We start from the raw sequence: 24,563 nt of genomic DNA on the forward strand, positions 1-24,563 counted from the left end.
ATTTTGGAGTCATTTTAACACTTAAAACGGCTCTAAAAAAATATTTTAATTATTTTAATTTTAGAGACGTTTTAACACTTAAAACGACTCAAAAATTATATTTTAATTATTTTCTAATTTAGAGTCGTTTTAACAATTTAAAGCTGCTTTACAAAACAGTTCAAAAAGTTTTGAACCGTTTTAACAAGTGTCTCAAGCATGTTGGAGGAGCTTTTATTGAACTAGCTCAAACCATTTTGAGACGCTTTAGAAAAGCGGCTCAAACCGGTTTAAGATGCTTTTGAGTAAAGCGGCTCAAACCGGTTTGAGCCGTTTTTATAAAAGCGGCTCAAGTTTGAATCGATTTATGGAAAAGCGGATCAATCCGAGTCATTAATACTTGATGTGTGGACCCATTTTTAAAACGGCTAAAAAAAAAAGGGCTCAAATTGTTTAGAATCGTTTTTACGGCTTAAAAGGGCTCTAAAAAAGCGGCTCAAAACACCAGTTTTTTTGTAGTGCCCCTACCAAAAAAAAAAAATTGCTACTGGCCCCTGCCCATAAGAACTCTTGGCTCCGTCCTTAGGGTCAGAACAATTTTTTATATTATTGTTCTCCGACTTTTCTTTCATTTTGTCCTGAATTTCTACTCTAAAGGAATTAAATCCTTCTATTATCATACCAAACTAATTAACTTGTGTCTCAAGTCATGAGCATTATCTAGATATAAGACTTTAGGTCAAAAAATAATTAAGGTCAACAAAATATCATGTTATTAACAATTTTTAAACCCCTAAAAACCTAATGCATCTAGATCGGCCATCTTAGAAGCCCTTCATGCGAGGTGGTCAACAAAATCCATTTGTTTGGAAGCCCGTGAATTCAAAACCCCATTCCGTTTTCTTTTTCAGATTTATGTTTGGGTCGGTGAAGACCCAAACCCAACTCCACCCAACCCAATTGGGTTACCCAATTTTCTTTGGTGAATCGATTGGGTTTGTTTGGGTGTGCTTTTTTTATTATTATATTATACTATTCTTTATTATATTTAAAATTGTGAATACCAAGTAAATTTGTTTTTTAAAATTATATTTGGATGATTTAAAAAACTTGAGACAAAATTGAAAAAAATTGAATAAAACTTGAGTAGAATTCAAATTTAACAAAACAATTGAAACATGTATTTGAAAAATAATTATAAAAAAAAAAAAAATGTGTTACCCAAACATGCATTTAGAGTATTAATAGTAACCTTACCAAATTTTACTAGTAAGTAGAAATTTTCTAAAAATCGGTTTGTAGGAAATTTTCTACAACCCACATATAGGATTGATATGTGCCTCTTAACATGTGAGAAATACATGTTGTTTTAATAACATGTACTTCTCATATGTTTTTTTAATAGCATTAATGAAAAAACATGTGCTTCTCACATGCTTAAATGACACATGTCAATCTTATATATGGGTTATAGAAAATTTCCTACAAACCGGTTTGTAGGAAATTTTTGTCCTTCCTAGTAACCTCACCAAATTTTACTAGCTAAAATAGCTAAAAACTATTTTTCTCTATTGATGAGCCACTTTTTTAAAGTATCCCCAGGAACCTCACTATTTTAACTATTCACTAACTATCACTATTCCATTTAAATAATACTTTTAGATTTATTTATCCTTTTTCAATTTAATCTTTTTTGAATTTTTGTCTTTTCCTAATAGTCATATTTATGAATATTTGTCTTATACTAACGGTCATATTTTTAAAAATTTGCATTTTCCTACCGAGGTTATGTTGAGACTGATTTGTGTGAGAAAAAAAGGAGAAAAAAAAATGACAATTTTTATAGTTTTTTAATGATTTGATGAGTGAATAGTACTCACCAAAATTAATGAGTATTGTTCACTCATCAATTTTTTTTGGTTAAACTGATGAGCCTGTTGAGAGTAGTTTTTGAGTATTTTCACCAAATTGCCTCACCAAAATAGCTAAAAAGCTATTTTGGTGAGTATTGGTCACTCATCAATTTTTTTTGGTTAAACTAGTGAGGCTGTTGGGAGTAGTTTTTGAATGTTTTGTCTCACCAAAAAGCTATTTTGGTGAGGCTACTGAGAATGCCCTTAAACTAATTTTCTTTATTTTAGCCATATTATAGCAATATTTCAACAAAATGTGCATTTTTAAAAGGTTTTGGTAATTTAGAAGGCTAGAATCTAAACTTTGATAGCTCGTGTGGTTACTTGTAAAACAACGGATAGTTTGGAAGGCTAAACTATAATTTTTCAAAAGTAAAATATCAAATCCCCCACTGCTTCTGCGTCTTCTTCACGGACTAGATCTGTGTCATTTCACCGGTTTTCTTTCAACAAGCGTATCCAGTTGTCCTCACCGCTGTGTTCTGGTCCGTCCGCTGCTTTCTGATGGTCTTGCCGCTTATTCCTGTCTGACGCGTGGTTGGTACGATCTCTCCCTGATTTTTTTGACGCGTGCGAGCCACGCCTTGCTTTTCAGGCCTTTGGTGGTGGTTGCTCCCTTCTGACGTTGGCAGTTATTGTTTGGTGCTTCTTGTTGTTGTGTTTGTTTGTGTGTATTCTCTAGTTTTTATGTGATTCACAATGTGTCTTTTGTAATACACAAATATTTACTAAACTTATCTGTTGGCTTGATAGCTAGATTAGCTCTCTTTATCTTTTTAAGGTGAGCTTAATTGTAAAGAGATGCTCTATATGGTGTTTATGTATTATTTGTATATTGTTTAGGCAGCTGCTTTGTCAGACTTATTTCTAACGTAGATGTAGAGATCTTTTGTACCCCTTATCTCTCTCTGTATTATCTTTTGGTTTATAAATGGATGGAGCACATGTTTTACGTTAAAAAAAAAAAAACAAAAAACAAAAAATTCAGCAATTAATAAGGGAAAAAAAAAACAAAATTCAACTTTCTTCGTAAAGAAGAAAGGAATTTTTTCACTTTTTTTCTTTCCTCTTTTTCCTTCTTTTCTTCCGGCGCTGCACCTTTCTTTTTCTCCTTTTCTTCTTTTTTTTTTCATTTCTTTGTAGGTCCCACGTAATTGCTGATTTTTTTTTATTTTATTTTTATTTCAGCTCATTGGTTGTTTTCTTCAATTTCCTTTGCTTTCATCTTTTCATTTTTCTTTTCTTTTTAGTCTTTTACAAAATATCTCATCCCCTTTTTTTCTTCATTTCTTTTGTAATTCTTACAAAAGCACAATTCATTGCAGACCAGCAAAGGAAAAAGAAGAGATAGGGAGAAGCTTGGTGATAGGGATTGATAAATCTGTTAAAGCATGAAAATTTACAACCCAACCAAAAAGCATTTCCAACAGCTTCTTATAATTCTTTTTTTTTTTTTTTTCTTATATATAGAAAAAAAAATGTCAAAAAAATACAAAAAACTGCCAACAGCAAATATCCTATAAGAATGCTACAGTTCTACCCAATGTGTAAGGAACCAAAAGAGCTTCCTTATCCATTATTTTAATAGAAAATATTTTTATTTCCTATCTCATCTCTCATCTTTTTCTTTTTATCGGGATTGTGTTGAAGTTTTGTGAAAAATATGAGGGTAGGTACAAGCTTATATTTGTAAAGAAATAATATTTAATTGATATAAGAAAATATAATAGAAGTTATGGCGGAGTGTATTTGGATAGGAAAGCAAAAAATAATTAAGTTTTTTAATTTTTTTTTTTCCAAATATGTGACAGAAGTATTATAAGCATATTTCGACAAAATGAACATTTTTAAAATTTTTTTATAATTTAAGAGGTCAGAATCCAAGTGTTAATAATTCAAAAGTTAATTTCAAAACGGCTGATAATTTAAAAAGTTAAACTATAATTTTTCTTTTTCAAAATTAAAAAATAAGATAATAAATTCAAGGAAAATGTTAGATTTACAACACCAATACAACAACTGTACAACAATCCCTCACATGAGGGTGAGCTCCAGATATTGGAGCTCACCCTCATGTGAAGAGTTGTTGTGCAATTATTGTATTGGTGTTGTACGAGAATCAAATCCCTAAATTCAAATATCACATTTACTCGTAAATTTGCCATATATTTAGCCTTCAAAAAATCTCATCCAACGATATTACGCGCTTCTCAAACGGACGCCTTGTACTTTCTTTCATCCGTCTTTCTCTCCCTCTCTCACTTCTTAGAACTACAAGTTTGAAAATTTTACGACTTTCCCCCTACAGTTTCATCCATGGAGGCCTCTTCTTCTTCGCCACCTCATCAACCCCTCCAATCCAGTGCCGTCGATTCCAATCCGAATTCGACAGTCCAAGACCCTTCTCCTCCTTTGTCTACAGGTTCCAACGACGACGACGATGATTCAAAGCCCATCAACGTTGACGAAAAGGACGGCAAGACAAGAAAGAAGATTAAGAAGAAAAGGGTCTTCAAGGATGGCTCTGTTCTGTTACCTCCTTCGTCCTCGTCTTGTGCTTCTTCATCTTCTACTTCTTCTTCCTTGCCGGCCACGCGCGTGGTTCTCAGACGCCGGAACCCTAGGGCCCTACTCGCTACGGCGCGGCGCAGCGAGGGCAGTGTGGACGTCATCGGTCTCCCTCTCGGAATGTCTGTCGCGGCTGTCGTTGCTCTGGTTCGAAAGCTTTACTTTTTTGTTTATTTATTTGGTTTTGTTTTGGATTTGTTAATGGCGATCTCTGTTATTAGTTTTTGTTTGGGAAATTTTTGGTTTTGTTTGGGAAATTTTGGTTTTGTTTGGAGGGTTATTGGAAAAGTTTTGATTTTGATGTTGGGTTTGTTGGTAATTCTGGTTCTTTCTTCTTGTTCTTGTTTGCTGGTGAAGTTGATTCAATTGGGATTTTCAAATTCTGAACTGGGTTAGCAGGATTGTGATTTATTTTTGTGACTAATTAAACGCACTTTAAGCTTTTACTGAATGAGAGTTGGGTTTAGAACTCAGAGATTATTTATGTTTTGGAACAAGAATTTTATTGTACCAGACAAAATTACTATTACTATATGAAAGTTAGTTTCTTTGAGTGGATTTTGTCTGCTTTACATTACTTCAAAGCACATTGTCCCCCTACTTTGCAAACTTGGTCTCGAGGACTAATTTGAAATGAATGAATGCGCTTTATTTGGTGGGAAGTGTAACATGTGCGACTGTTAATTAAATGTTGTTTGTCTAGGTGTAAATTGGAACTTGTTTGATATATGCTTATCTGGCATTTAGGCTTATTACGGACATACCACCTTCGATACTTTATTGCGCACAAGCATGTAAATGTTTTTGTTCTTAGAGAAAAAGTTCTTCGTTTGCAATGTTAGAGTTATTGGTTTGATATAATAAGTATACAATTTTTGTATTATGCATGTTTTATGCTAGATTGTACCCTTTTGTACTGTACTTTGGAATGTAATACCATTGGCTCCGTATGTTGAACTTTTCTTCTTCTCTCTTTTGTTTTATATTCTCAAAAACAAAAAGATTAACAAACAACTAAAAAAAAAACCTCAAAACACATTAACAAACAGAGCCATTATCTTTCCAGTCTTTGGATACATATAACTTTTGCAATTTGGTTTTTAGAATTTAATTGTGTGTATTTGTGCATACTCTCGCTAGTCGCTATGCACGTGATTTAGTAAAGGTGGTTCCCCTGAAATGGTTTCAACTAAATGCTCAAAGTATTGTATTAAAAAAGCCTTCATTCTAATCATTCCCAACTTTCTTTGTCAGTTATTTTTTCAGCTTTTTCTTGGATAGTTGTTTGCACTTTTTATTCTCAATCATACTATCCATGGTTCCATAAGGATGAACCAGTGCTATCTTTTTTCTTCTTCATGACACCAAACTATATTCAAGTCGAAAAAAAAATGAAAACCTTTAACAATGGTTCTTTCGATTTTGGTGCACTTGACATTACGTTGTGTTAATTGAGACCTTCCTCCTCTCATTTGAGGTAACGGGTGTAGTCATTCTTGACAGCAGAATTATTCGCTTGAGAGTCACGGACGATGACTCTCGCGTCTCTTCTTTACATTATTTTCTCTCCTTACTCTTAAGTGATTCTATTACTTAATTTCATGAATTTCTATCTCTACTGGATGACAATTCAAAAATATAATGCCTTCTAAAATCTTAATGTCCTTATCTCCTCAAGTTTCAAGCTCTCACCTAAAGGGAAAAAGAAAAAGAAACAAAAATGCAGAAAACAGAAGGAGCATCTTTCATGAGACTCTGTGTGCGAGAGGCTAGTGTGTAGCATGCGTGTGAGTAAAGTGACCCGTTTGACATCTTCAAAAAATTTGGTCTGAGCTGAAGTTCCTAATATGAAGACTTAATTGATTTGATGCTAAATGAACCCCTCCACATGCATAAGATGTGTTATATTTATTGGCCTTTTCTTAATTACACCTTTGTGTGAAGATAGAATTTTTTTTTTAAAAAGGCCCTTTTTATTGGCTTTTACCTTTATAGTGTAAGCACTTCATAGGGATAAGGGCATTGTTGTGGCTTTATGCTAGTGTCTAGTATGTTTCTTGTTATTAAAAAAGGGACAAGTGTCCTTATTCTAAAAGGTGGTGAGGCGTCCCTATGAATTGTCCCTATGGTGAGGTGTCCCTATGAGTTGTCTTATGGTGAGGTCTCCTTATGAGTTGTCCTATGGTGAGGTGTCCATATTTCAAAATATTTTATTTGTTCCTGTATATACCAATAGATTGTGAGGGCCAGAAAAATATAGAGATACTTAGTCTCTCTTTTGTGAATCCCTTGTTCTTGACAGGGTATCAGAGCAAGGTTCTAGAATTTAAATTACTGTTTAGTCCCTCTTGTTTTGGTTTTTGTCTTCTTTGTTTTATCCCTTTTGCAACTTGCTTAGGCCCAATACCCTTGATTGGAGGTTAATGGCGCTATCATCATTGTAAACCATGAGATGCCATCGTCATCGAGCTCATCATTGTGGTGGTCATATTTGTCTAGTGTCGTGGTGGATTCGTTGGTTGTTTTTTAGCGTTGGTGGTGCTAGTTGTTGGTTATCTTGTGGCCGTGGTGCTATGTGCGGACTTTTTCAGTCATTTTGTTGTCTATGGTATCATTTGTGATGGTTGGCCACGTCTATAGAGATGGTCAGTAGTTTCTTTGGTGGTTGTGGTAATCTATGGTTGTGCTTTTTGGTTGCTGGCCATAGGTTGGTGTTGTTTGGTTGTGGCTAATGGTAGGGTGAGAGGCAGCGAGCTGATCTTTAGTGGTTGCCGCCTGTGAGCGTCTATTAACACTAGCCAATCTTCGGCAGTTGCGGTCATGGCCAGTAGTTGGTTATGGTTGTCATCATTGTTGTGGTGGGCTTTTGGTCCTAGATTGTCTCTATTCTGATCTTTGTTGTGGTTATTGCCTGAGGTTGGTTGTTGCCAGCAAATCTCCAGCCAACCCTGAAGAAGAATATTAATGTTTGGTTGCGGGTGTATGTTATCCCTATACAGGATAATGATAACCTTTGGGGTAATTCCTTATCCAGAATAACCTTATTCTACTTTTGTTCTTGGGCTGAGTCCAGCCCAATCCAAACTAAACAAAGCCTAGTCAAGTCAGATCCAAGTACAAGGCTCCACCCAAGTCAACAGATCCGTAACTCAATTCGTGTTGACCAGATCAGGTAATTCCAAATTTGAATTGGATCGATCCAAATCTGTGTGATCCCGGATTGAGTTTTGGTCGGTGTTGGTATTTTCCGACATGCGTCAGCTAGTGCTAGTGTTTTCTGGCATGCTTCTGCCGGTGTTGGTGTTTTCTGGCAAACCTCAGCCGGTATTGTTGTTTTCCGGTGTGCTTCAGTCAATGTTGATGTTTTCCAACGAGTTTCAGCCAGTGTTGAAATTTCCAGCAAGTTTTGACTGGTGATGGAGTTTTCCAGCGTGTTTTAGTTGGATTCAGTGTTCTTTGACGAAATTCATCCGGTCTTGGTGTTTTTCAGTAAGTGCCGATCAGGGTTAGTGTTTCTGGCATGATCCTGGCCGATTTCGTAGTGCAAGCTTCTGTCTGGTTTTGGTGTTTACTGGTGAGTTTTGACCCGTATCGGCCAGTTATTTTATTGTTTCAGCTGATACAGGCTGATTTCTGCCGGTCCAGATGGGTTTTCAGCTGGTATAGTGCAGTTTTGGCCAATTTGGTGATATTTAAGCCGGTTCATTGTTGTTGTAGCCGCCAGTTGAGACGGATTTTTGGTCAGTTTAGTTTGTTAATTGGCCGGTTCTGTCGTTTTGCAGCTGGTTCAGACTGTTTTTGGGTTGTTTTGGTGGCTTTTCAGCCGTTTTTGCAGTATTTTCAGTCGGTTCCTGTTGCTTTTCAACCAGTTTAGTGGTATTTTTGTTTGAAAACCAATTTGCAGTTGTGTTTACTAAGTCTTTGTGTTAGTTAGAGTTCTGTCCCAAGCTGGGCTTTTATAATATATATGCTCCAGCTTGAGGGGGAGTTTTAGAAAGAAAGGAACAAGTGTCCTATTCTAGAAGGTAATGAAGTGTCCCTAGGAATTTTTCTATGGTGAAGTGTGTATATGAGGTGTCCTTATGAGTTGTCCCATGGTGAGGTGTCCATATTTTATAATATTGTATTTTTTCATATATATATATATATATATATATATATATATATATATATATCAATTGATTGTGAGGGCTGGAAAAAATATAGAGATGCTGAGCTACTCTTTTGTGAATCTCTTATTCTTGACATTTCTCAATCTTTGAAGATAGATTTCAAAGCCAATGGCTGAGGCTCGAGATATATATATAGTGTCTTGCCCTGGGGTACACTCTTACTGTTCTAGCTTTTACTTTGGACAGACATTAAATCTATATTTATCTAGCCAAGATGTGATTCCCACATACTAACCTAGGTTATATTATCATATATTTTTAGGTGAGATCCTGTAAAAGATAATTCATATGCTTTGTTTTCGCTTACTATAGACAGTTCATATCATATGACTGTTGTACTTGTTGATTCTAGGTTCTGGAAACGAAAGACACGGCAGGTGGAAGGATGTCCGTCGACCATCTTTCAATGGTATTCTTCTAGCCCTTTTATCAGATTAACATTTTTTTTTCTGAGTCTCTTATCAGTAACATGATTGTTAAACTTTACCTCCCCCTGAAGGATCTGTGCAGTCACTGACCATGGTCCTTCCCATCTACCATTTTGGGCATTCCCAAAACACATTAATTTCATCATTGAATATTTCAATGGGACTCTTACTTATTTATTGCCTATCTTGACAACTGTGATAAACATTATCAAAATTACCAAGTTGGTACCTTTTCAGCACTGTTGGGGGTTGCAACCTTCTTATGCTTCTTTTGTTGAAGTTTAAATTATAGGGTATTGATTAATGTTGATCTATTCTTGCCTGTAGATCTGCACTTCAGCTGTCAGAGAATCTTTAGTCAATGTAAGCCAGACCTTAAATTGCTGACTCATCCATGACTCTGATTTTGCGTGTTAAGTTTCCTCTTGTAGTTCATATCAACATCACTCAAATACAAGCTGCTAAAGTGGTATCTTTTTTATGCCTCTTCTTTTGATTGCCTGTGTGGCAGCAGGTCTTTGGTGACAAATTTGATTGTTTTATGAGAAACTTTGAAAAGTCATTTGGGAGCACCTTGAGGACCCTTAGAAGGATCAATGAGTCACGCGTAAAAAAGGGAGGTCCTCATTTTAGCAACCTAAATGTAGAAGGGTCTACTTCAGATGTGACTCTGAATAAAGGAGGATGCACAAGCAATTCTGGTATAGAAGATTTTCAGTCAGAGAGAGTCTCACAAACTTTTGAAACTCAGGATCGATTAAAGACCATTGAAGAGGTGAGAGAGAATATGCTAACTGATTCCAGTAATCATGAGCTTGTCCTGCATGGGCAAATAAACCAAGTAGCATGTGTCTATCCAAGTACATACGGTCCTGCAATTGGGCATTCTATGCTTAGCACTATTGAGAAATCTGTCGTAGAGCAAACCCGTTCTAATGACCTGAAGACTTTGGAGCTTAGCCTTACAATGGAAAGATTGAAGTTGAAAGAGACACAGCTGGCTCTCAACCATGATTCAAATCATCTAGAGAGGTCAAAACTGGCCGTGGGTATATCAAAGGCATCTTTTAGAGCTGAAAAATTCAAGAATCAATTAGAAGACACGAGACACACTGAGCTGCTCAGAAAGTGCATTGACTGTCTTGTTGCTGGTTTGCTTATCATGTCAGTCTCCCTGTTATATGGTGCTTATGTATTTTCATACACGAGGATCAGTGAAGCTACCGAATCTTGTACACCTTCACCCATGGCAAGTACCATCTCATTCTGGTTTTCAACTTCTTTAGTTTCTTTTTAGTTTCAGGTATTATTATAGATGTGCTCTTCTAGTTTCAATAAGGAAAAAGTAAGTAATAGGTGTATGTGTGGCAAATTAGATGATAATTAAGTGGATCAATATCCCAAAATTGCATTCACCTAAAATAAGAATGATACATGAAAAACAATGTGATTGTCCAAAAAATTCCAAGCCTTGTGTCTTACGTTATCTCATAATGGCCAACAGTTTTTGTTGCTGCTGCTATTATTTTTTTTTCTTTCCAATTTTCAAAATAAATTATTGAGAGCAATAGCGCTCACTTTGTCCAGAGAGCACCACTCCACAGATGATTCATTTTTTTAAAAAAATAATAATAATAAAATAAAATAAAATTGCTGCCTTTCTTCTCAATGTTATTTTTAACTTGTTTAGGAAATGTTTGGTGATGGTTTCTCTGTTTCAGGAGTCCAAGTCTTGGTGGATCCCAAAGCCAATGTCATCGCTCAATTCAGGGCTGCACATCCTCAGATGTCAGGTTCAAGTTGTGAGTCGAATGCTGTTTGGTATCTTAATGATTGTCACTATTGCTTTTTTGCTTCTCCAGCGTTCAGCAACTACAAAACAGATCATGCCAGTTACGTTCATGCTCTTGCTGTTAGGAGTTGCCTGTGGTTTAGCAGGCAAGCTTTGTGTAGACACACTGGGAGGGAGTGGATATCATTGGCTCGTATTCTGGGAGACACTGTGCTTGCTGCATTTCATTTCTAATGTCTGTACATCAGCTTTGTTCCTTATCCTCCATGGACCTGTCAATGTGTCTCAAGGGACAAAAGGCACAATATTTCCTTACTGGATCCGTCAATTTCTGTTCTATGTTATCTTGCTCCTATTTCTACCACTTTTCTGTGGCCTCATGCCTTTTGCAAGCCTTGGTGAATGGAAAGATCACTTTTCCCTGCTGGTCAGAAATTCTTTGTTTACCGTTGATTGAAGCTATAGTTTGGTCTAAAGTTTTCGGCAGCCCGCGCCTCACCGCTTAGCCTAGCATCACGACGCTTGTTTTGGGAGACACTGTGCTTGCTGCATTTCATTTCTAATGTCTGTACATCAGCTTTGTTCCTTATCCTCCATGGACCTGTCAATGTGTCTCAAGGGACAAAAGGTGCAATGTTTCCCTACTGGATCCGCCAATTTCTGTTCTATGTTATCTTGCTCCTAGTTCTACCACTATTCTGTGGTCTCATGCCTTTTGCAAGCCTTGGTCAATGGAAAGATCACTTTTCCCTTCTGGTCAGAGATTCTTTGTTTACCGTTGATTGAAGCTATAGTTTGGTCTAAAGTTTTCAATGTATACATTAGTTCCCTTTTTTTTTGGTCAGATCTAAAGTTGACTCTTTGTGGAGTTTCCAGCCTTCCTCCATAATAGCCAATAGGTGATTGGTTGGGTGTTGGGGCTTATCTGAGATTGTAATTGGTAGCTAGGCTCTCAGTGTGTTGTTTTGTAGTTGCTTTGGCTGTTTCTTGTTGGGTTGGATGCTGTAAGCCTCCTTTGGATAGGTTTTTGGGGAAGTTTGGTCAGTCTCTTGCTTGTTCAGTGAAGGGCTTTCTTACCAGAAGAGCTTTTACCCATTCTGCATCAAGCAGCATAACTTACTACTCTCTACTGTATCTCAAAAGCTGCCCACCATTGTTGTAAATGGTTCAGGTAACTCTGCTGTACAGCCGGGTTTATTTATTCATGTATCAGTTATTATAGGAGCCTTTTTCTTCTGTTTTTTGGCATTTTGGCATTTTGCTTGTTAAGTGAAGTGAAGGGCTTTCTTACTAAAAGAACTCATGGATTGTAATTGATGTGTATTGTAATGTCAATCTGTTGTATTTTAGCCTAAGTGTGCTCGTTTAAACTATAACCATAAATAGGGATGTAAATAAATCAGTCCGTTCGACAATTTGCTCGATACCTGTTCGGTTTAATTCGATCTGAACTCTAGTTCGATACTGTAGAAACTCGCTTGTTACTGTAAAAACCAGTCGATTAGTGAGTGATTAAACATACCAAACTTGTTTGACAAAGCTTGATAAGGATTTGAGAGCCTGGCTTGTTAGTTCGATTCATGTATATATATATATATTACTAAAAATGAGTTATATAAATTTAAGCATGTATATAATAATTAAGTAATATATGTTATATATGTTACTTAATATTTATGTGTATTAGTTGACATACTAACTAGTTAATTCATAAATTAACATATTATCTAGTTAATCAACATATACTGAGTAAATATAATTAATTATATGTTACTCGATATATATATAAAGCATATAGTATACTAGCCAAGTAAATATAATATTACATATTATTGTTAAACTAACATATTAAGTTATTAATAGTTGGTATATAGCAATATAACTATATTCACATATATCACATCAAACATGGTTAACAATAGTTATATGTTATACTTACAGTATAGTTAGTATAGAATATATTAAACTTACTACTTGCTCACAATATACATATACCATAGTTTATACTTTTTAGTTATATATAATAACATATTGTTAATTTTTTATTTTATAATGTATGATATAGTTACATATTATATATTTATATTATTAATAAATATATAGAGGTTGTTCACAAACTCGGACTTGAACTTCACTTTGATCACACATTGAAAAATTTAATAGCCTAACTCGAACTCTAGTTGAGCTGAGCTTGTCGAGTAACCCAGCTTGGCTCAAATGGCATTCTTAACGAGCTTAAGCTCGCCCGAGTTTTAAACGAGCCGAGATGAACACATATTTTATAGCCCGACTGAAGTTTGAGTTCGACTCATAAACGAGCTAATCTTGAAATATTAAAGCTCGGCTCGGCTCAATTAGATCAGTCCGTAAACATATGCCTCCTGTATCATCCTCTTTCTATTACAATGATAAGGGCTTAATTAGTTTGTGTAATCTTAGAAATCCGCCTGTGTTTTATCCTCCGTTTAGTTCAACGTAAAATGTTTTTCAACGAAAATGATTTCTCTGAAAATATTTTGGTGTTTGGCTCGTACGGAAAAATTAGCGACGATGGAAAAAGGCTAACGACTTCCGACAATCTTTGGCGGTGATTAGACGGTTTGAGAATGAGAAACTCAAACTAAAAAAATGGTTTACAAAATTTAAGAACGGAAACTATTTTTTGAGATTAAATTTTTGTGGTCAAATTAATAATCTTTTTTGTTTAACTATTATTTTCAGTCTTACCAAACACCAAAAAAAAAAAAAAAAATACAAAAATTGAAACAAACGGAGTCTTAAAGTTGCAAAGTACACATGTTTGGACGATGCTATACCCTTGTTGGATGAGTTCAACGGTGGGTTCAGTACTTCGGCTAACAATTTGGAACAAAAACTTGAAGACGGTGAATATCTAAGGGGTCAATCAAAACGTACGGTTTTGGGGGTGATTTGCTGTCTTTTTTTTTAAATAAAATAAAATTAAAAAAAATAAAAAATAAAAAATAAAAAAACAAGTTAAAGTGGTCAGACGCTTAATACACATAGAAGAATGATTGGTACACAACATTTACACAATCACTCACATTGAATGTGATCTATGCAGGTGGTTCTATATGCATGGATCTCACTAATGTGAGTAGTTGTGCACAACATTGTTGTGCAAAGATCATTTTTCTTACACATTATTGACATTGCTATTGTAACATGTGTTAGCTTTTAGTTGGGTATTACGTGGCATGAACGTTAAAAATTTAACAAAACCTTAACACAATGATCTATTTGATAATAATTGGGACCTTAAAAAGTAATTGATAAATTTTAAACTTTTAGAACGACTAGACATAAAGTATTACCTTAAGGACTATGGATTAGGATCCTCTACAATTATTTACCCGAATTTGAGAGAATTCGAGCAAATGATTGTGAAAGACCACTTATGAGACCCACCTGACCAAATAAAAATTGACTGTCTAACTACTTATTCAGTGTGGATCTCATAAGTAGTCTCTCACAATCACCTGCTCACTCTTTTAAATTTGAACAAATAGTTGTAAATGATCTTGTTCCAAAGACTACTGTAACTTTTTTTTACATTTTTCCCTTTTTTCAGTGTTATTCCGTCTGTGGAGTTTTATAGCGGCAAACTGAATGGAATCAATTATAGTGATCTTGCTACCGTAAATGTATAGTTCTATGGCGACGAACCGTATAGAATCAATTATAATGATCTTGCTACTGTAAAAAAATTATGCTAGACGTGCTCAATTGGGAGAAATTTTTGAATTAGATCACGCTACTTTAAAATCAAATAGTGTTCTTCTTTCATATTTTACAACCACGTTTGGAAGGATCCTCTCCATTTCAAATGGAGACGATCTCTCCATTTCATTAAATAGGGAGGGCATAGTTATCTTTTCACATTTTTACAGAATGTAAAAGAATAATTATACCCTCATTTTTACACTAAATGAAGAGAATTCTCTCCATTTTTCCAGGTTGGTAAATCAGAAAAAAAAAAAAAAAAACAAAAACAAAAACAAAAACAAAAACAAAAAATAAATACTAACTTTGTTATCATTCTTATTGTTTCTAAGATTAAAATTTTGGTCATACAAAACTAAATGAACCAGAACCAATATTACAAAAGACCCTGACAAATCACAACTCGAGAGATACCAGGAAATCACTGGTTTGCCACTCGAGAAGCTTATGAACCTCGAGAATGTATCTTACAAATTCCTCCTGCGCTGAGAAAAGCACCTCATTTGTTCATCTAAAAATTCGGAAACTACTGGTGTACATCTTTTCCTGACACACCCTAAACTCTGATCTCAACAAAAGTATATATGAAGAGGCAAGAAAGGGCTTTGCCTCCAAAAACTTCACCGTAATAAACCAAAACTTTGTGAATCTCGACTGTTTTGGAACCCCTATTTGCGGCCTTTGATCATCGCTAGCCCTTGACGCCCACCGGTCACAGAACCTCGTGAGCCTTCCCATAATACCTGTTTATGAACAGAGCCTGCATGGCAAAAACACCACACAGAAAATGTTATCATACTTCTGTGGAGGACAGATTGCAGATTCTTATTCCAGGAAATGACAAATCAAACTTCTTTTGAGAGATTATTAGTACTCAAAATCGAATCAAGGATGCTTCGAAAAGCAGCGTTTGTACATCCTAGTAATAAATAGAGCAATGGGTTTCAAACGTATACCTTAACATTAGATATATCAGGTGAATCTGGTGTTTGCACAGGGTAGAACTTGTAAAACCTCATGTTCTCAAAAGCTGCCTTAGTTTCCTCGCTCATTTCTTGAAGGGCTTTTTTCCGGGCTTCCCTTGCCTACGAAAAAAAGAAATTAGTTAAGTGCTCAACAAAGTTTATGCTTCTAAAAGAAGCAAGCTTACAACTATATCTGCCTCAAGTACCTACCTCTCGATTAGCTTTCTTTGCTTCCCGAACTTTCTCCTTGACAAACTCCTGAGAGAGAGAGAGAGAAGGATAAGATACAAGTAATGGAAAAAAAAAAAAGACTTGAGTAACTAGCATTTCATTCATTAATTTCACCTTGAAGGCATCCTTTTGATCTTCGGACAACTCCTCCTCCTGTATCAGCTTGTCTGTGAACTCCTACAAATTAGACGTGCAATTTAGTAGAAGATAATCTTCTTTTTCCTAATCCTTATTATCCCTTTCAATTTTTTAGTTTGACAGAATTGGGAATGATGTGGGATTCTTCATTCTCCATGAGTTCTGAAACCCCATCCCTCAGTACAGATATTCCACACTATACCCAATAATGTGATAATAAGTAGCAAGTTGTTCAAGCAAACAAAAGTTTGTCAATAAATGACTGCCAGATGCAAAAAAAAAAAAAAAAAAAAAAAAAAAAAAAAAAAAAAGAAGGAGAAAATTTGAATAATGAAGCTTCGATTAGAAAACAAAGGTGCAAATCCATCAAATGGTAAAATAATCGCCATAATTAGAGGATAGTCCCCAATAACCATAGCAATCAAAATAAACTGATGGCCAAGGAAGAAATTATTGTCTCACAGTAATTGTGTATGTTCGATATCAAATAAATTGAAGTGAAGAGACTGTGATTATAACTTCACAACTGAATTAGTTTAGGATATACTACAATACAAACACCAAAAGCTAATTCTGTACCTCAAGTTCATCCAACTCCCAATCAAATTCACAGAAAATCTGCAGGGACAAAAAGAGAAAAATCAATTTACACAAAATTTTGCAACAGTGAACATCACTGACGGTATGTTTAAGTAGACAAAATTGGATAACTCAGATATACTTAAATTCATCTATATCCAACAATGGTATGCATCATTGTTTTTCCAATCACATTTTATAACCTACCGGCTTTGTTTCTGATGGAAAAATTATTTGAACCTCAGTGCTTTGCTCAAGCTCATCTTCCTTGAAGGGCTGGTAGAAATCTGCCAAAAGAATAAAAAGCAAATCAGATAATGGAAAAGTTACGTTGATGGAACAGAGACAAACATGAGTTGAATCTTTGTATGTCTCAATAACCATAACCATGTCATGTGACAAAATATGGCCACGAAAAATATAAGGCTTCTTCTGAAGTTTCCAGGATTGTCCAAATAGTTTTATCAAAAAAACCAAAGAGATTTATTAATTTATTGACCCTTCTTTTAACTCCTTATAACCCAGTTACACTGATGTTTGCCATCCAAACAAAGATCAAAAAGTAAAAAAAAAAAGAGCTCCTCGTCTTGGATCCTTTGCTAAGTGGTGACAAAGTTTATGTAGGATGCAACAATTTAAACGGAGGTAGTTTGAGAACTAACAAGGCAAGCAGTACTCATATTTCTTGACCCGGTCTATCTTCAAGTGTTTTAAAGCAGCCCTGCACAAACATAAAGCATACGTTACTATCTTGTTCAAAATATGAATTAAAATTAAATCCATTAGCACAAATAATACTTTATTCTAGATTTTGAAAAAAAAAATTGTGTATTATGCACAACAGATAATAAACAATAAAATATGCACAAACGGGGAATCTGGACACACAGGTCCAGAGAAAAGCATTTTCTTGATCAGGTTCTCTCAACTATTGTGCAATATTTCGATAGTGGCAATTTACATTACTGGTACCCAATGGCAATTTACCCTTTTCTGAGAGAGAGAGAGAGAGAGAGAGAGAGAGAGAGAGAAGGGACAAAAGGAGGAAAGGAAATGCCAGCTTAAAAGCAATAACAAAAAACTGGAGTTTCTCAGAGCCCTGTAAGGCACCTGATTTACGTATTTAATAGGATATTATAGACAGAATACAAAACCAACCTACAAGAGTTACCATGTCCTGTATTTGGCGTACAATTAGATAGAGATGCAAGATTTGGTACCAAATCTCTATACTGTGGTGCAGAACCCTCTTTTTTTTTGGGCGGTGCAGAACCCAATTAGATATATATTGACATATGCTTTTTATCTTTAGGACAAAAACAAGAATGAGCCCCACTCAAGTTCTGAACTCTTATCCTAATGCCCTTTATCCCACTCCTGGTATCCAAACTGTGAGATTTATAGTCTAGTTGAACAAATTTTATCCTATCCATGTATGGCGTCAAACACAGAACAGAGTAAAAGTTATCCTATCTGGTCTTACACAGCATTCCACACCTAGTCTAAAGACACAGAAATCACTTCTCTGAGAAATTCTTATAAATTCAGATAGCACATGAATGAAGCAATTAATATATCAAGAGAAAACAAAACTAAGGACAAAAATATTTATTAATATAAGCTCTAAATTCGATAGGTGGCCCAACACTAGCTCCATCTTAGGCTATTTTTGTTATCATTAAGTCTTATCTCTTAGTTTGGTCAAATAAACTTCTGGTCCCTGAAGATTGTTAATGATTTCAATTTGACCCCTATGGCTTGGATTTTTACAAATCCTTTACTCGTCAAAAAAATAGTTTCAGTTTGGTAGAAATCGTGATGAAAGCCAAAAAAACCTTATTGATCCTTTCTTATGTCTTGTTTTTTTAATGACACATGACACCATCCCAAACTAGCAGGTAACTCAATAAGTAACTAAAAAATCATTTATTTGTTCTTTAGTGTTAAGAAAATATAGTGATTTCAAAGTTCACACTTTTTATTCTTTTGATGGTACTCCCTTCCCTTGGAAAAGTATATGGTGGAATAAGGTCCCCTTAAGAGCGGCGTTCTTTACTTGGTCGATTGCCCTAGTCATGTCGGGGTAACTTGGGTGATGCCGAAAAAAGTAGTTGACCTTTTTGCTTGTTGAAGAGGGTTGAAGTGAAATTCCATAATACAGTTGTGTGGAAAATGATGCCGTCCTCTCTTGTGGTGTATTAAAGATCATGAGAGGATAGTGGTGGAATTTTTTTTTTTATGAATAACAATAATTTTATTGAAAAAAGGCAAAGCCCTCGTATACGAGAAGTATACAAGAGAGCCGAGGCTCTATCTGCTACTACAATCTAGAAAATAAATCAAATCCACCAAATTCCCTAAGGCAAAATTAAGAACACATACAATAGCCAAATCCAAAAGAAATCTCATAAATGAAGATTTAAGGAGAAGCACATTGGTCTCGCTATCCTCAAAGAGCTGTCGATTCCTTTTTCTCCAAATACTTCACATTAAGAGAGCGGGAATAACTTTCTAAATAGATTTTTTTTAAAAAAATATAAAAATACTTATCAAAAAAAAAAACTTTCTAAATAGCCTCTATGAGATGTCCTCGCTCTTGAAATTTCCAGCAATGGAGAAGCTGTAGAATGTTACCAGGCTTGACCCAAGAGAACCCGAAGCTGTTAAGAACTAAGTGACAGATGTCAGCGGTATACTCACAATGGAGGAAAAGATGATTAATAGTTTCCTCATCTTTCTTATAGAGGCAACACCGGTTAACCAACTGGAACCCCCGCCTTCTGAGATTATCCACCGTGAGGATTCCATCCAAAGTTGTTGCCCATAAGAAGAAAGCAATGCGAGAATGGGCTTTCAACTTCCAAATGCTTTTCCAAGGAAAAGACCTGACTGTAACATTGTATAGTAGCTCTTCACTGCAAAACCATGGCGGCTAGGAGTCCACACCATAATATTCACTTCTCTCGAATGGGGATTCATGGAGTATAAAAGAGTAAGAAAAGAATCCAGATATTCAATTTCCCAATCATGAGCGGCTCTAATGAAGCTAGGATTCCAAAGGGTGTGGCAACTTGAGAGATCCATGTAATCTGACACCAAAGTCTCCTTGTTACAAGAGGACAGTGGTGGATTTAAAGTCCTTCAATACTCTTTTTCACTAGGCGGTTGCTTTAGACTTTCCTAATTTGCTTACTTATCATGATTTTATTGACCTTTTTTCTCCCTTTCTAGTTAGGTGTTCCTCTTGTATACTTCTTATATACCTTAATTGCGTCTTTTGCGCTTTGTTAAAAATATTTCTATTACTCATTTAAAAGAAAAAAAAAAGATTTAGGACACCTCACACTAGGATACCTCATAGAGACACCTAATACTGATACCCTATTTTCTAGAATAGGAACACTTGTCCCTTTCTCTCGAACACTCCTCTCAAGCCAGAGCTTATATATCATATAAGCCCCACTTATTAAAAAAAAATGACCTCTTATTGACACACAAACTTTGTAAACACTCATCTGAAGGCTGAAATACCATCAAATTGGTTGAAAAACATGAAAAACCAGTCAAAAACACCACAATACCAGCTGTAAAACCACTAATCAGTCAAAAACAAACTAAACTAGCAGAAAAACCGTCAGAACCATCTGCAATAACATTGAACCATCTGAAATATCACCAAACCGGTCGAAACCAAGCTGAACCGACCGAAAACACAACAAAACTAGCCAGAAAACATCTAAACTGGCCGAATCTACTTGTATTGGCCAAAACACACCAACCGAAAAGGAACACAACCGGCCAGCACTGGTCAATAAGGGAGGGGTGACCAGCCAAAATAACGCTGGAAACTACCAAACCGGCTAAACAATTGCTGGAAACCACCAAAATCTCATCGGGAAACCAAAAAATCCAGCTGAATCACGGTGGAAAACTCAAACACCGGTCAAATAGTGCCTTCCTTAAATACAGCTAAAAAATATGAGGAAAAAAAACATTTGTGTGTGAGTGTGTGTGTGTGTGTGTGTGTACATATTCAGAGAGAGGAGAAAATGCAATGAAATATTACCTTCTTTGGGTGCAGCTCAATATAAATATTTGAGAGTGAAGGCTTTCAACTTGGCTGCCTCTGTAGAAGAATTAAATTAACAATGACATCAAAAAAGTTAGACAAAGAATGTAGAGGATGCCCTTAAGAATGTTCCAAGAGATTAGTTCCAACAGCCAGCAATGAACAATATTCCATACCTATTCTCAAGAGGAATATAAGGAACCCAGTCCATTTTCATTTGTTTCATGGGAATAATTTCCTCAGCCTCTCTCTGAACTGAGTTAATCCCTATCTTATCAGAAGGAGGGAATGGAGATACAACCTATAGATAAAGAAAAACAAGAAACCAACTAGATTAGCATGCAAGAAAATGGAATATGTATTGCAAGATCAATAATATTTTTTTTATATATAAGTAATATAATTATTTACTGGTATCAAAACAAATAGTTGATCAAATTACTGGTTGCCGACAGTAGAACACAGTAAAGTAGAGACCAAAACACAACGCTTGCACCCAAGATGAATAGGAAAATTAAAAGTAAACATTTTATAGTAAAAATAGTGGTCTTGAGAATATAATAAAATTAAATGAAAAATGTTAAAATGGTGTGGCAGTTAAAAAAAAAAAATTGATAGCAAGGTTCTAAGTCTGGATATAAAGGATCAATTATGGTAATGATCAATCATTAACTAAAAACCTAAACAGCCATATGATAAATCAAATTAATGTAGAAATTTCGTTACATATTTTAGTATTGGACATCTAAAACTTGCAATTGATCAAATACACAAGTATGATTAAAATATGGGTGAATATTTTCAGCTAAAGTCCTATCTAAAAACTACATAACTATGGAGGTGAAATCAAGTAAATTGTGCATCCAAGATTTTTTGATAAGTAACCCAAGGCTTCAACTCTAGACTTCAAAGCTGCACCCCACATTAACAGCCACACAACTCATACCAGAGAAGCCTTGAGCATCTAAGGACACAAGGTAGGCTTTAATTTTGGCAGCAGATTGAAGAAGATGAAAACTTGAAGGAAAATCAACAGGGCAAAAGTCAAAACCACAACATACCAAGTAAAAAGTGCAACTCAAGAATCCATCATTTATTTTATAAAAATAAATAAGGAACCCCAGCCAAGTAGCTACAATATATTAAAGGCCAGTTGCAAAAATGGCAAACCTAACAAACCTCCACAAATTAACTTGACATACGATATCATCACCTAAATTACATATAATCATAGTTCTAAACTCAGATGCAAAAGCAATATTACTGAACTTACAGCAACTACCACAGGTATGCAGATAATTTTGCTTTCACCCTTGAAAGAGACCAATTGAGCTGCAGTACCAGAAAATAATGTCAGAATTGAGTGTGAAGGAAAATTGAAGGGGAAACAAGAAATAAGTGACATCAAGCAACTTAGTAGAAAATAATACTTCTGATGCAATAAGAAACGTTTTTCTCAATAATTAAAGCATGAAATCTAAAACAAGATTCATAAGGAGTCTGAGTCTGCAAGCCACTCACGTTCTGTACAACCAAAGAGATAAACTTTCTTTCCATGAAGCTTTCCCCCTTCTTCAAATGCATCCTGACCACAATTAGAACAATTAAATTGAGCATTCTTAAACCACCCCTATATCAACAATAGGGAGAAAATCTGTAAGTGAAATTTTAAAGGCAAAGATAAGTTTGTAACTCACTTCTAGATTTGAGAAATTCCAGTTGAATTGGTAGACCGAGTCCAATTGATCCCACTGGCATAAATTTAGTACAATATAAACGCCACAAAAAGGAAAATGATGAAAAATTAAGATAAGAGAATCAAAAGTTTTATCAAACCTCCGTCCCAACGGGAAATGCTGCCTTCCATAGATCTTCCTGCATACGCAAGACACAGAATAAACCATAAACACAAGTTCATAATTTTCACTGATAATGCACTCTGTTACCACGCAGACATCACAGCGTAACTTCCATTAAGCCAGAAAAGAAAAAAGAGAAGATAGCGCACAGGAGCTACCGTTAGAAAAGCATTCATTTGCTATATTAATGATTAGCAAAGCTACAATTTAAGCTTCACTAACAAATAAGATTTAACAGAAGAAAATTGAAATGCAATGTGCTAGGGTTGAACTTTATTTTATCTTAAAACAAATGAAAACCTAATAGAGCTGAAAAAATCCACTCAACTGAGCCCAAAAGCAAGTAGTTAGGTAAACTCAAGTAAGCATACGAACATTCTTCAAAAAACAAATTGGTAGAAAACATTAACTTCCTTCCATTCATTATACGACCTCAATAACGCAGATAAGAAACTTTTTCTTGTTTAAAAAAAAAAAAAAAAAAAAAATCACTAACACACTCGTATAATGCAAATATACCACATGAAGCTTCAAACAATCCAAACATCCAAACAAATCATCCAATGCAATTCCAAATCAAACGACGAGCAACCAATCGAAGCACAAGGAGGCAAACCGAACTATATGTCAGAAATTTGATTGAATTTTCAGGTAAGAAGTAGGAAGCAGTCATATACCAAGTTACGCTTATCCTCGAAGTACTCGGGCTCGGATTCGGGCACGGAGGCCTTGACCCGCTTAGCTCGAGAAGTCGCTTTCTTCGACTCCTGCTGCTTGTCTTGCGCAGTATCGGCCTCTTTCCTCTGGCTCGCCTTCCTCTTCGCTCCTTTCCTCATTGTTATTCTTAGCTCACAAAGACAGAAAGAGAAAATCTATAGCCAGAGAGCGAAATAGGGTTTGGGGCTTGATTTCGAAGCGGTGGATCCGGAATTTGAAATACAGAGAGAGAGAGAGAGAGAGAGAGATCTGGAGAGAGGCAGCTATATTATGTATTTATATTTACGAGGGTTTGGGCGTGAAATCTACGCGGATGTTCCACGATTCGAAGAGATAGAGAGGCGCGGAGCTGTACAGGTTTTGAAATGGACCGGATTAATTCAAATTTCCTTGCCAAACAAAAACAAATATATATTTGAAAAACTGCTCGCGTACGGACAACGGCGGCTAAGTGGAAATGAAGGGAAATGCTTCCCGAATTTTCATTCTAAAATGTGATTCATAAAATGATATGAAAAAATAATTGTTGTATAACACTTGACATAATTTCAACAACTTTTTTTTTTAATTAATTATTGATCTATTTTTTTACATATGGATCTTACATATTTAATAGTTGATTTTAAAATAAGTTGATTTTAAACGTATCATATCTTAAATGATGTGTCATCATTCTAAGAAATAGTAACACATTTTTCAAAGAATAATGATTCAATGCCACCTAAATATACAACTTTTCACCACCTTGTCTATGTGGCAAGGTGGTCCCCCACTACTTTTTGAGTTTTTTTATTTTTTAAAAATAAATTAAAGTAGGGGACCACCTTACCACATAAACAAGGTGGTGAAAAGTTGTATATTTAGGTGGTAGTGAATCATTACTCTTTTTCAAAATAGTAAATCTTATTTATAATTGACACATCATTTAAAAATTAATTTTTTTTTAAAATAATTGATAAGTGTAGCGCTCCTCAAGTTAAAAACCTATAATAGGTTCTCTCTCTTTGACTTTTGTAATAATTTTAGCTTTTTTTTTTCTCTACCTCATATTTTCTTTTCTTTTTTAAAACAATATACGGCGTTTTCCGACGCTGGTTTTTTGTGTTGATCTTTTGTTGTTGGGTTGTTGTGCGTTTTTTATGACAGTTTGCTCTGTGCTTGTATTAGTCTAGTCATTGGTTGTAGCTCAGAATATGTAACCGATTCCTTATTCAAGTAAAGGTTTATGTCAACGCATAGACACCATTCTGTTAATTAAATCTGTTTAGTAGCAACTGTCTGGAGTTACATGAGTTTTGGCTCATGTTGGTTGTACACCCTTGGGGTGGTCGATTATGTTTGCCTTTATGGTGTGGTCTGTTGTATTGTTTTTCTCAGTAATGGAAGTTCTAACTTTCCCTAAAATATAT

General features: G+C 35.2%; 2 protein-coding genes across 3 annotated transcripts; one reads left to right on the top strand and one right to left on the bottom strand.

The window, feature by feature from the left end:
• Nucleotides 1-4,087: 4,087 nt before the first annotated feature.
• Nucleotides 4,088-12,207, top strand: LOC133857184 (protein CPR-5). Of its 2 annotated transcripts, none has more exons than XM_062292336.1 (5): nt 4,088-4,607; nt 8,985-9,041; nt 9,388-9,423; nt 9,572-10,309; nt 10,782-12,207. In XM_062292336.1, exons 1-5 carry the CDS (start codon nt 4,209-4,211, stop codon nt 11,307-11,309), a joined length of 1,758 nt encoding a protein of 585 aa, XP_062148320.1. In that variant the 5' UTR covers nt 4,088-4,208; the 3' UTR covers nt 11,310-12,207. The 2 variants fall into 2 exon arrangements, with proteins under 2 accessions (XP_062148320.1, XP_062148321.1); XM_062292337.1 differs by having other exon boundaries at nt 4,089-4,607; nt 9,575-10,309.
• A 2,683-nt stretch (nt 12,208-14,890) lies between these two features.
• Nucleotides 14,891-23,595, bottom strand: LOC133857191 (protein HEAT INTOLERANT 4). Its single transcript, XM_062292350.1, has 14 exons — nt 23,115-23,595; nt 22,415-22,453; nt 22,276-22,329; nt 22,100-22,163; nt 21,852-21,910; nt 20,755-20,879; nt 20,576-20,635; nt 17,172-17,230; nt 16,717-16,796; nt 16,510-16,548; nt 15,907-15,969; nt 15,772-15,819; nt 15,553-15,681; nt 14,891-15,356 (listed from the first exon to the last, which is right to left on the bottom strand). The coding sequence occupies exons 1-14, from the start codon at nt 23,271-23,273 to the stop codon at nt 15,309-15,311; spliced, it is 1,026 nt and encodes a 341-aa protein (XP_062148334.1). The 5' UTR covers nt 23,274-23,595; the 3' UTR covers nt 14,891-15,308.
• Nucleotides 23,596-24,563: the final 968 nt, after the last annotated feature.

This window comes from Alnus glutinosa, chromosome 14, assembly GCF_958979055.1.
Source record: "Alnus glutinosa chromosome 14, dhAlnGlut1.1, whole genome shotgun sequence".
Lineage (NCBI taxonomy): Eukaryota > Viridiplantae > Streptophyta > Magnoliopsida > Fagales > Betulaceae > Alnus > Alnus glutinosa.

What these genes read in the sequence shown, in the direction of transcription:
- LOC133857184 (XM_062292336.1), top strand. Translation starts at nt 4,209, where the DNA reads ATGGAGGCCTCTTCTTCTTCGCCACCTCATCAACCCCTCCAATCCAGT. An exon ending in TCAGAGAATCTTTAGTCAAT is followed by an intron (nt 9,424 to 9,571) that starts GTAAGCCAGACC and finishes CCTGTGTGGCAG; the next exon opens with CAGGTCTTTGGTGACAAATT. An exon ending in CTTGTACACCTTCACCCATG is followed by an intron (nt 10,310 to 10,781) that starts GCAAGTACCATC and finishes TCTCTGTTTCAG; the next exon opens with GAGTCCAAGTCTTGGTGGAT.
- LOC133857191 (XM_062292350.1), bottom strand. Translation starts at nt 23,273, where the DNA reads ATGAGGAAAGGAGCGAAGAGGAAGGCGAGCCAGAGGAAAGAGGCCGAT. An exon ending in TCTCTTTGGTTGTACAGAAC is followed by an intron (nt 21,911 to 22,099) that starts GTGAGTGGCTTG and finishes CTGGTACTGCAG; the next exon opens with CTCAATTGGTCTCTTTCAAG. An exon ending in CAAAGAAAGCTAATCGAGAG is followed by an intron (nt 15,682 to 15,771) that starts GTAGGTACTTGA and finishes TTTTTTTCGTAG; the next exon opens with GCAAGGGAAGCCCGGAAAAA.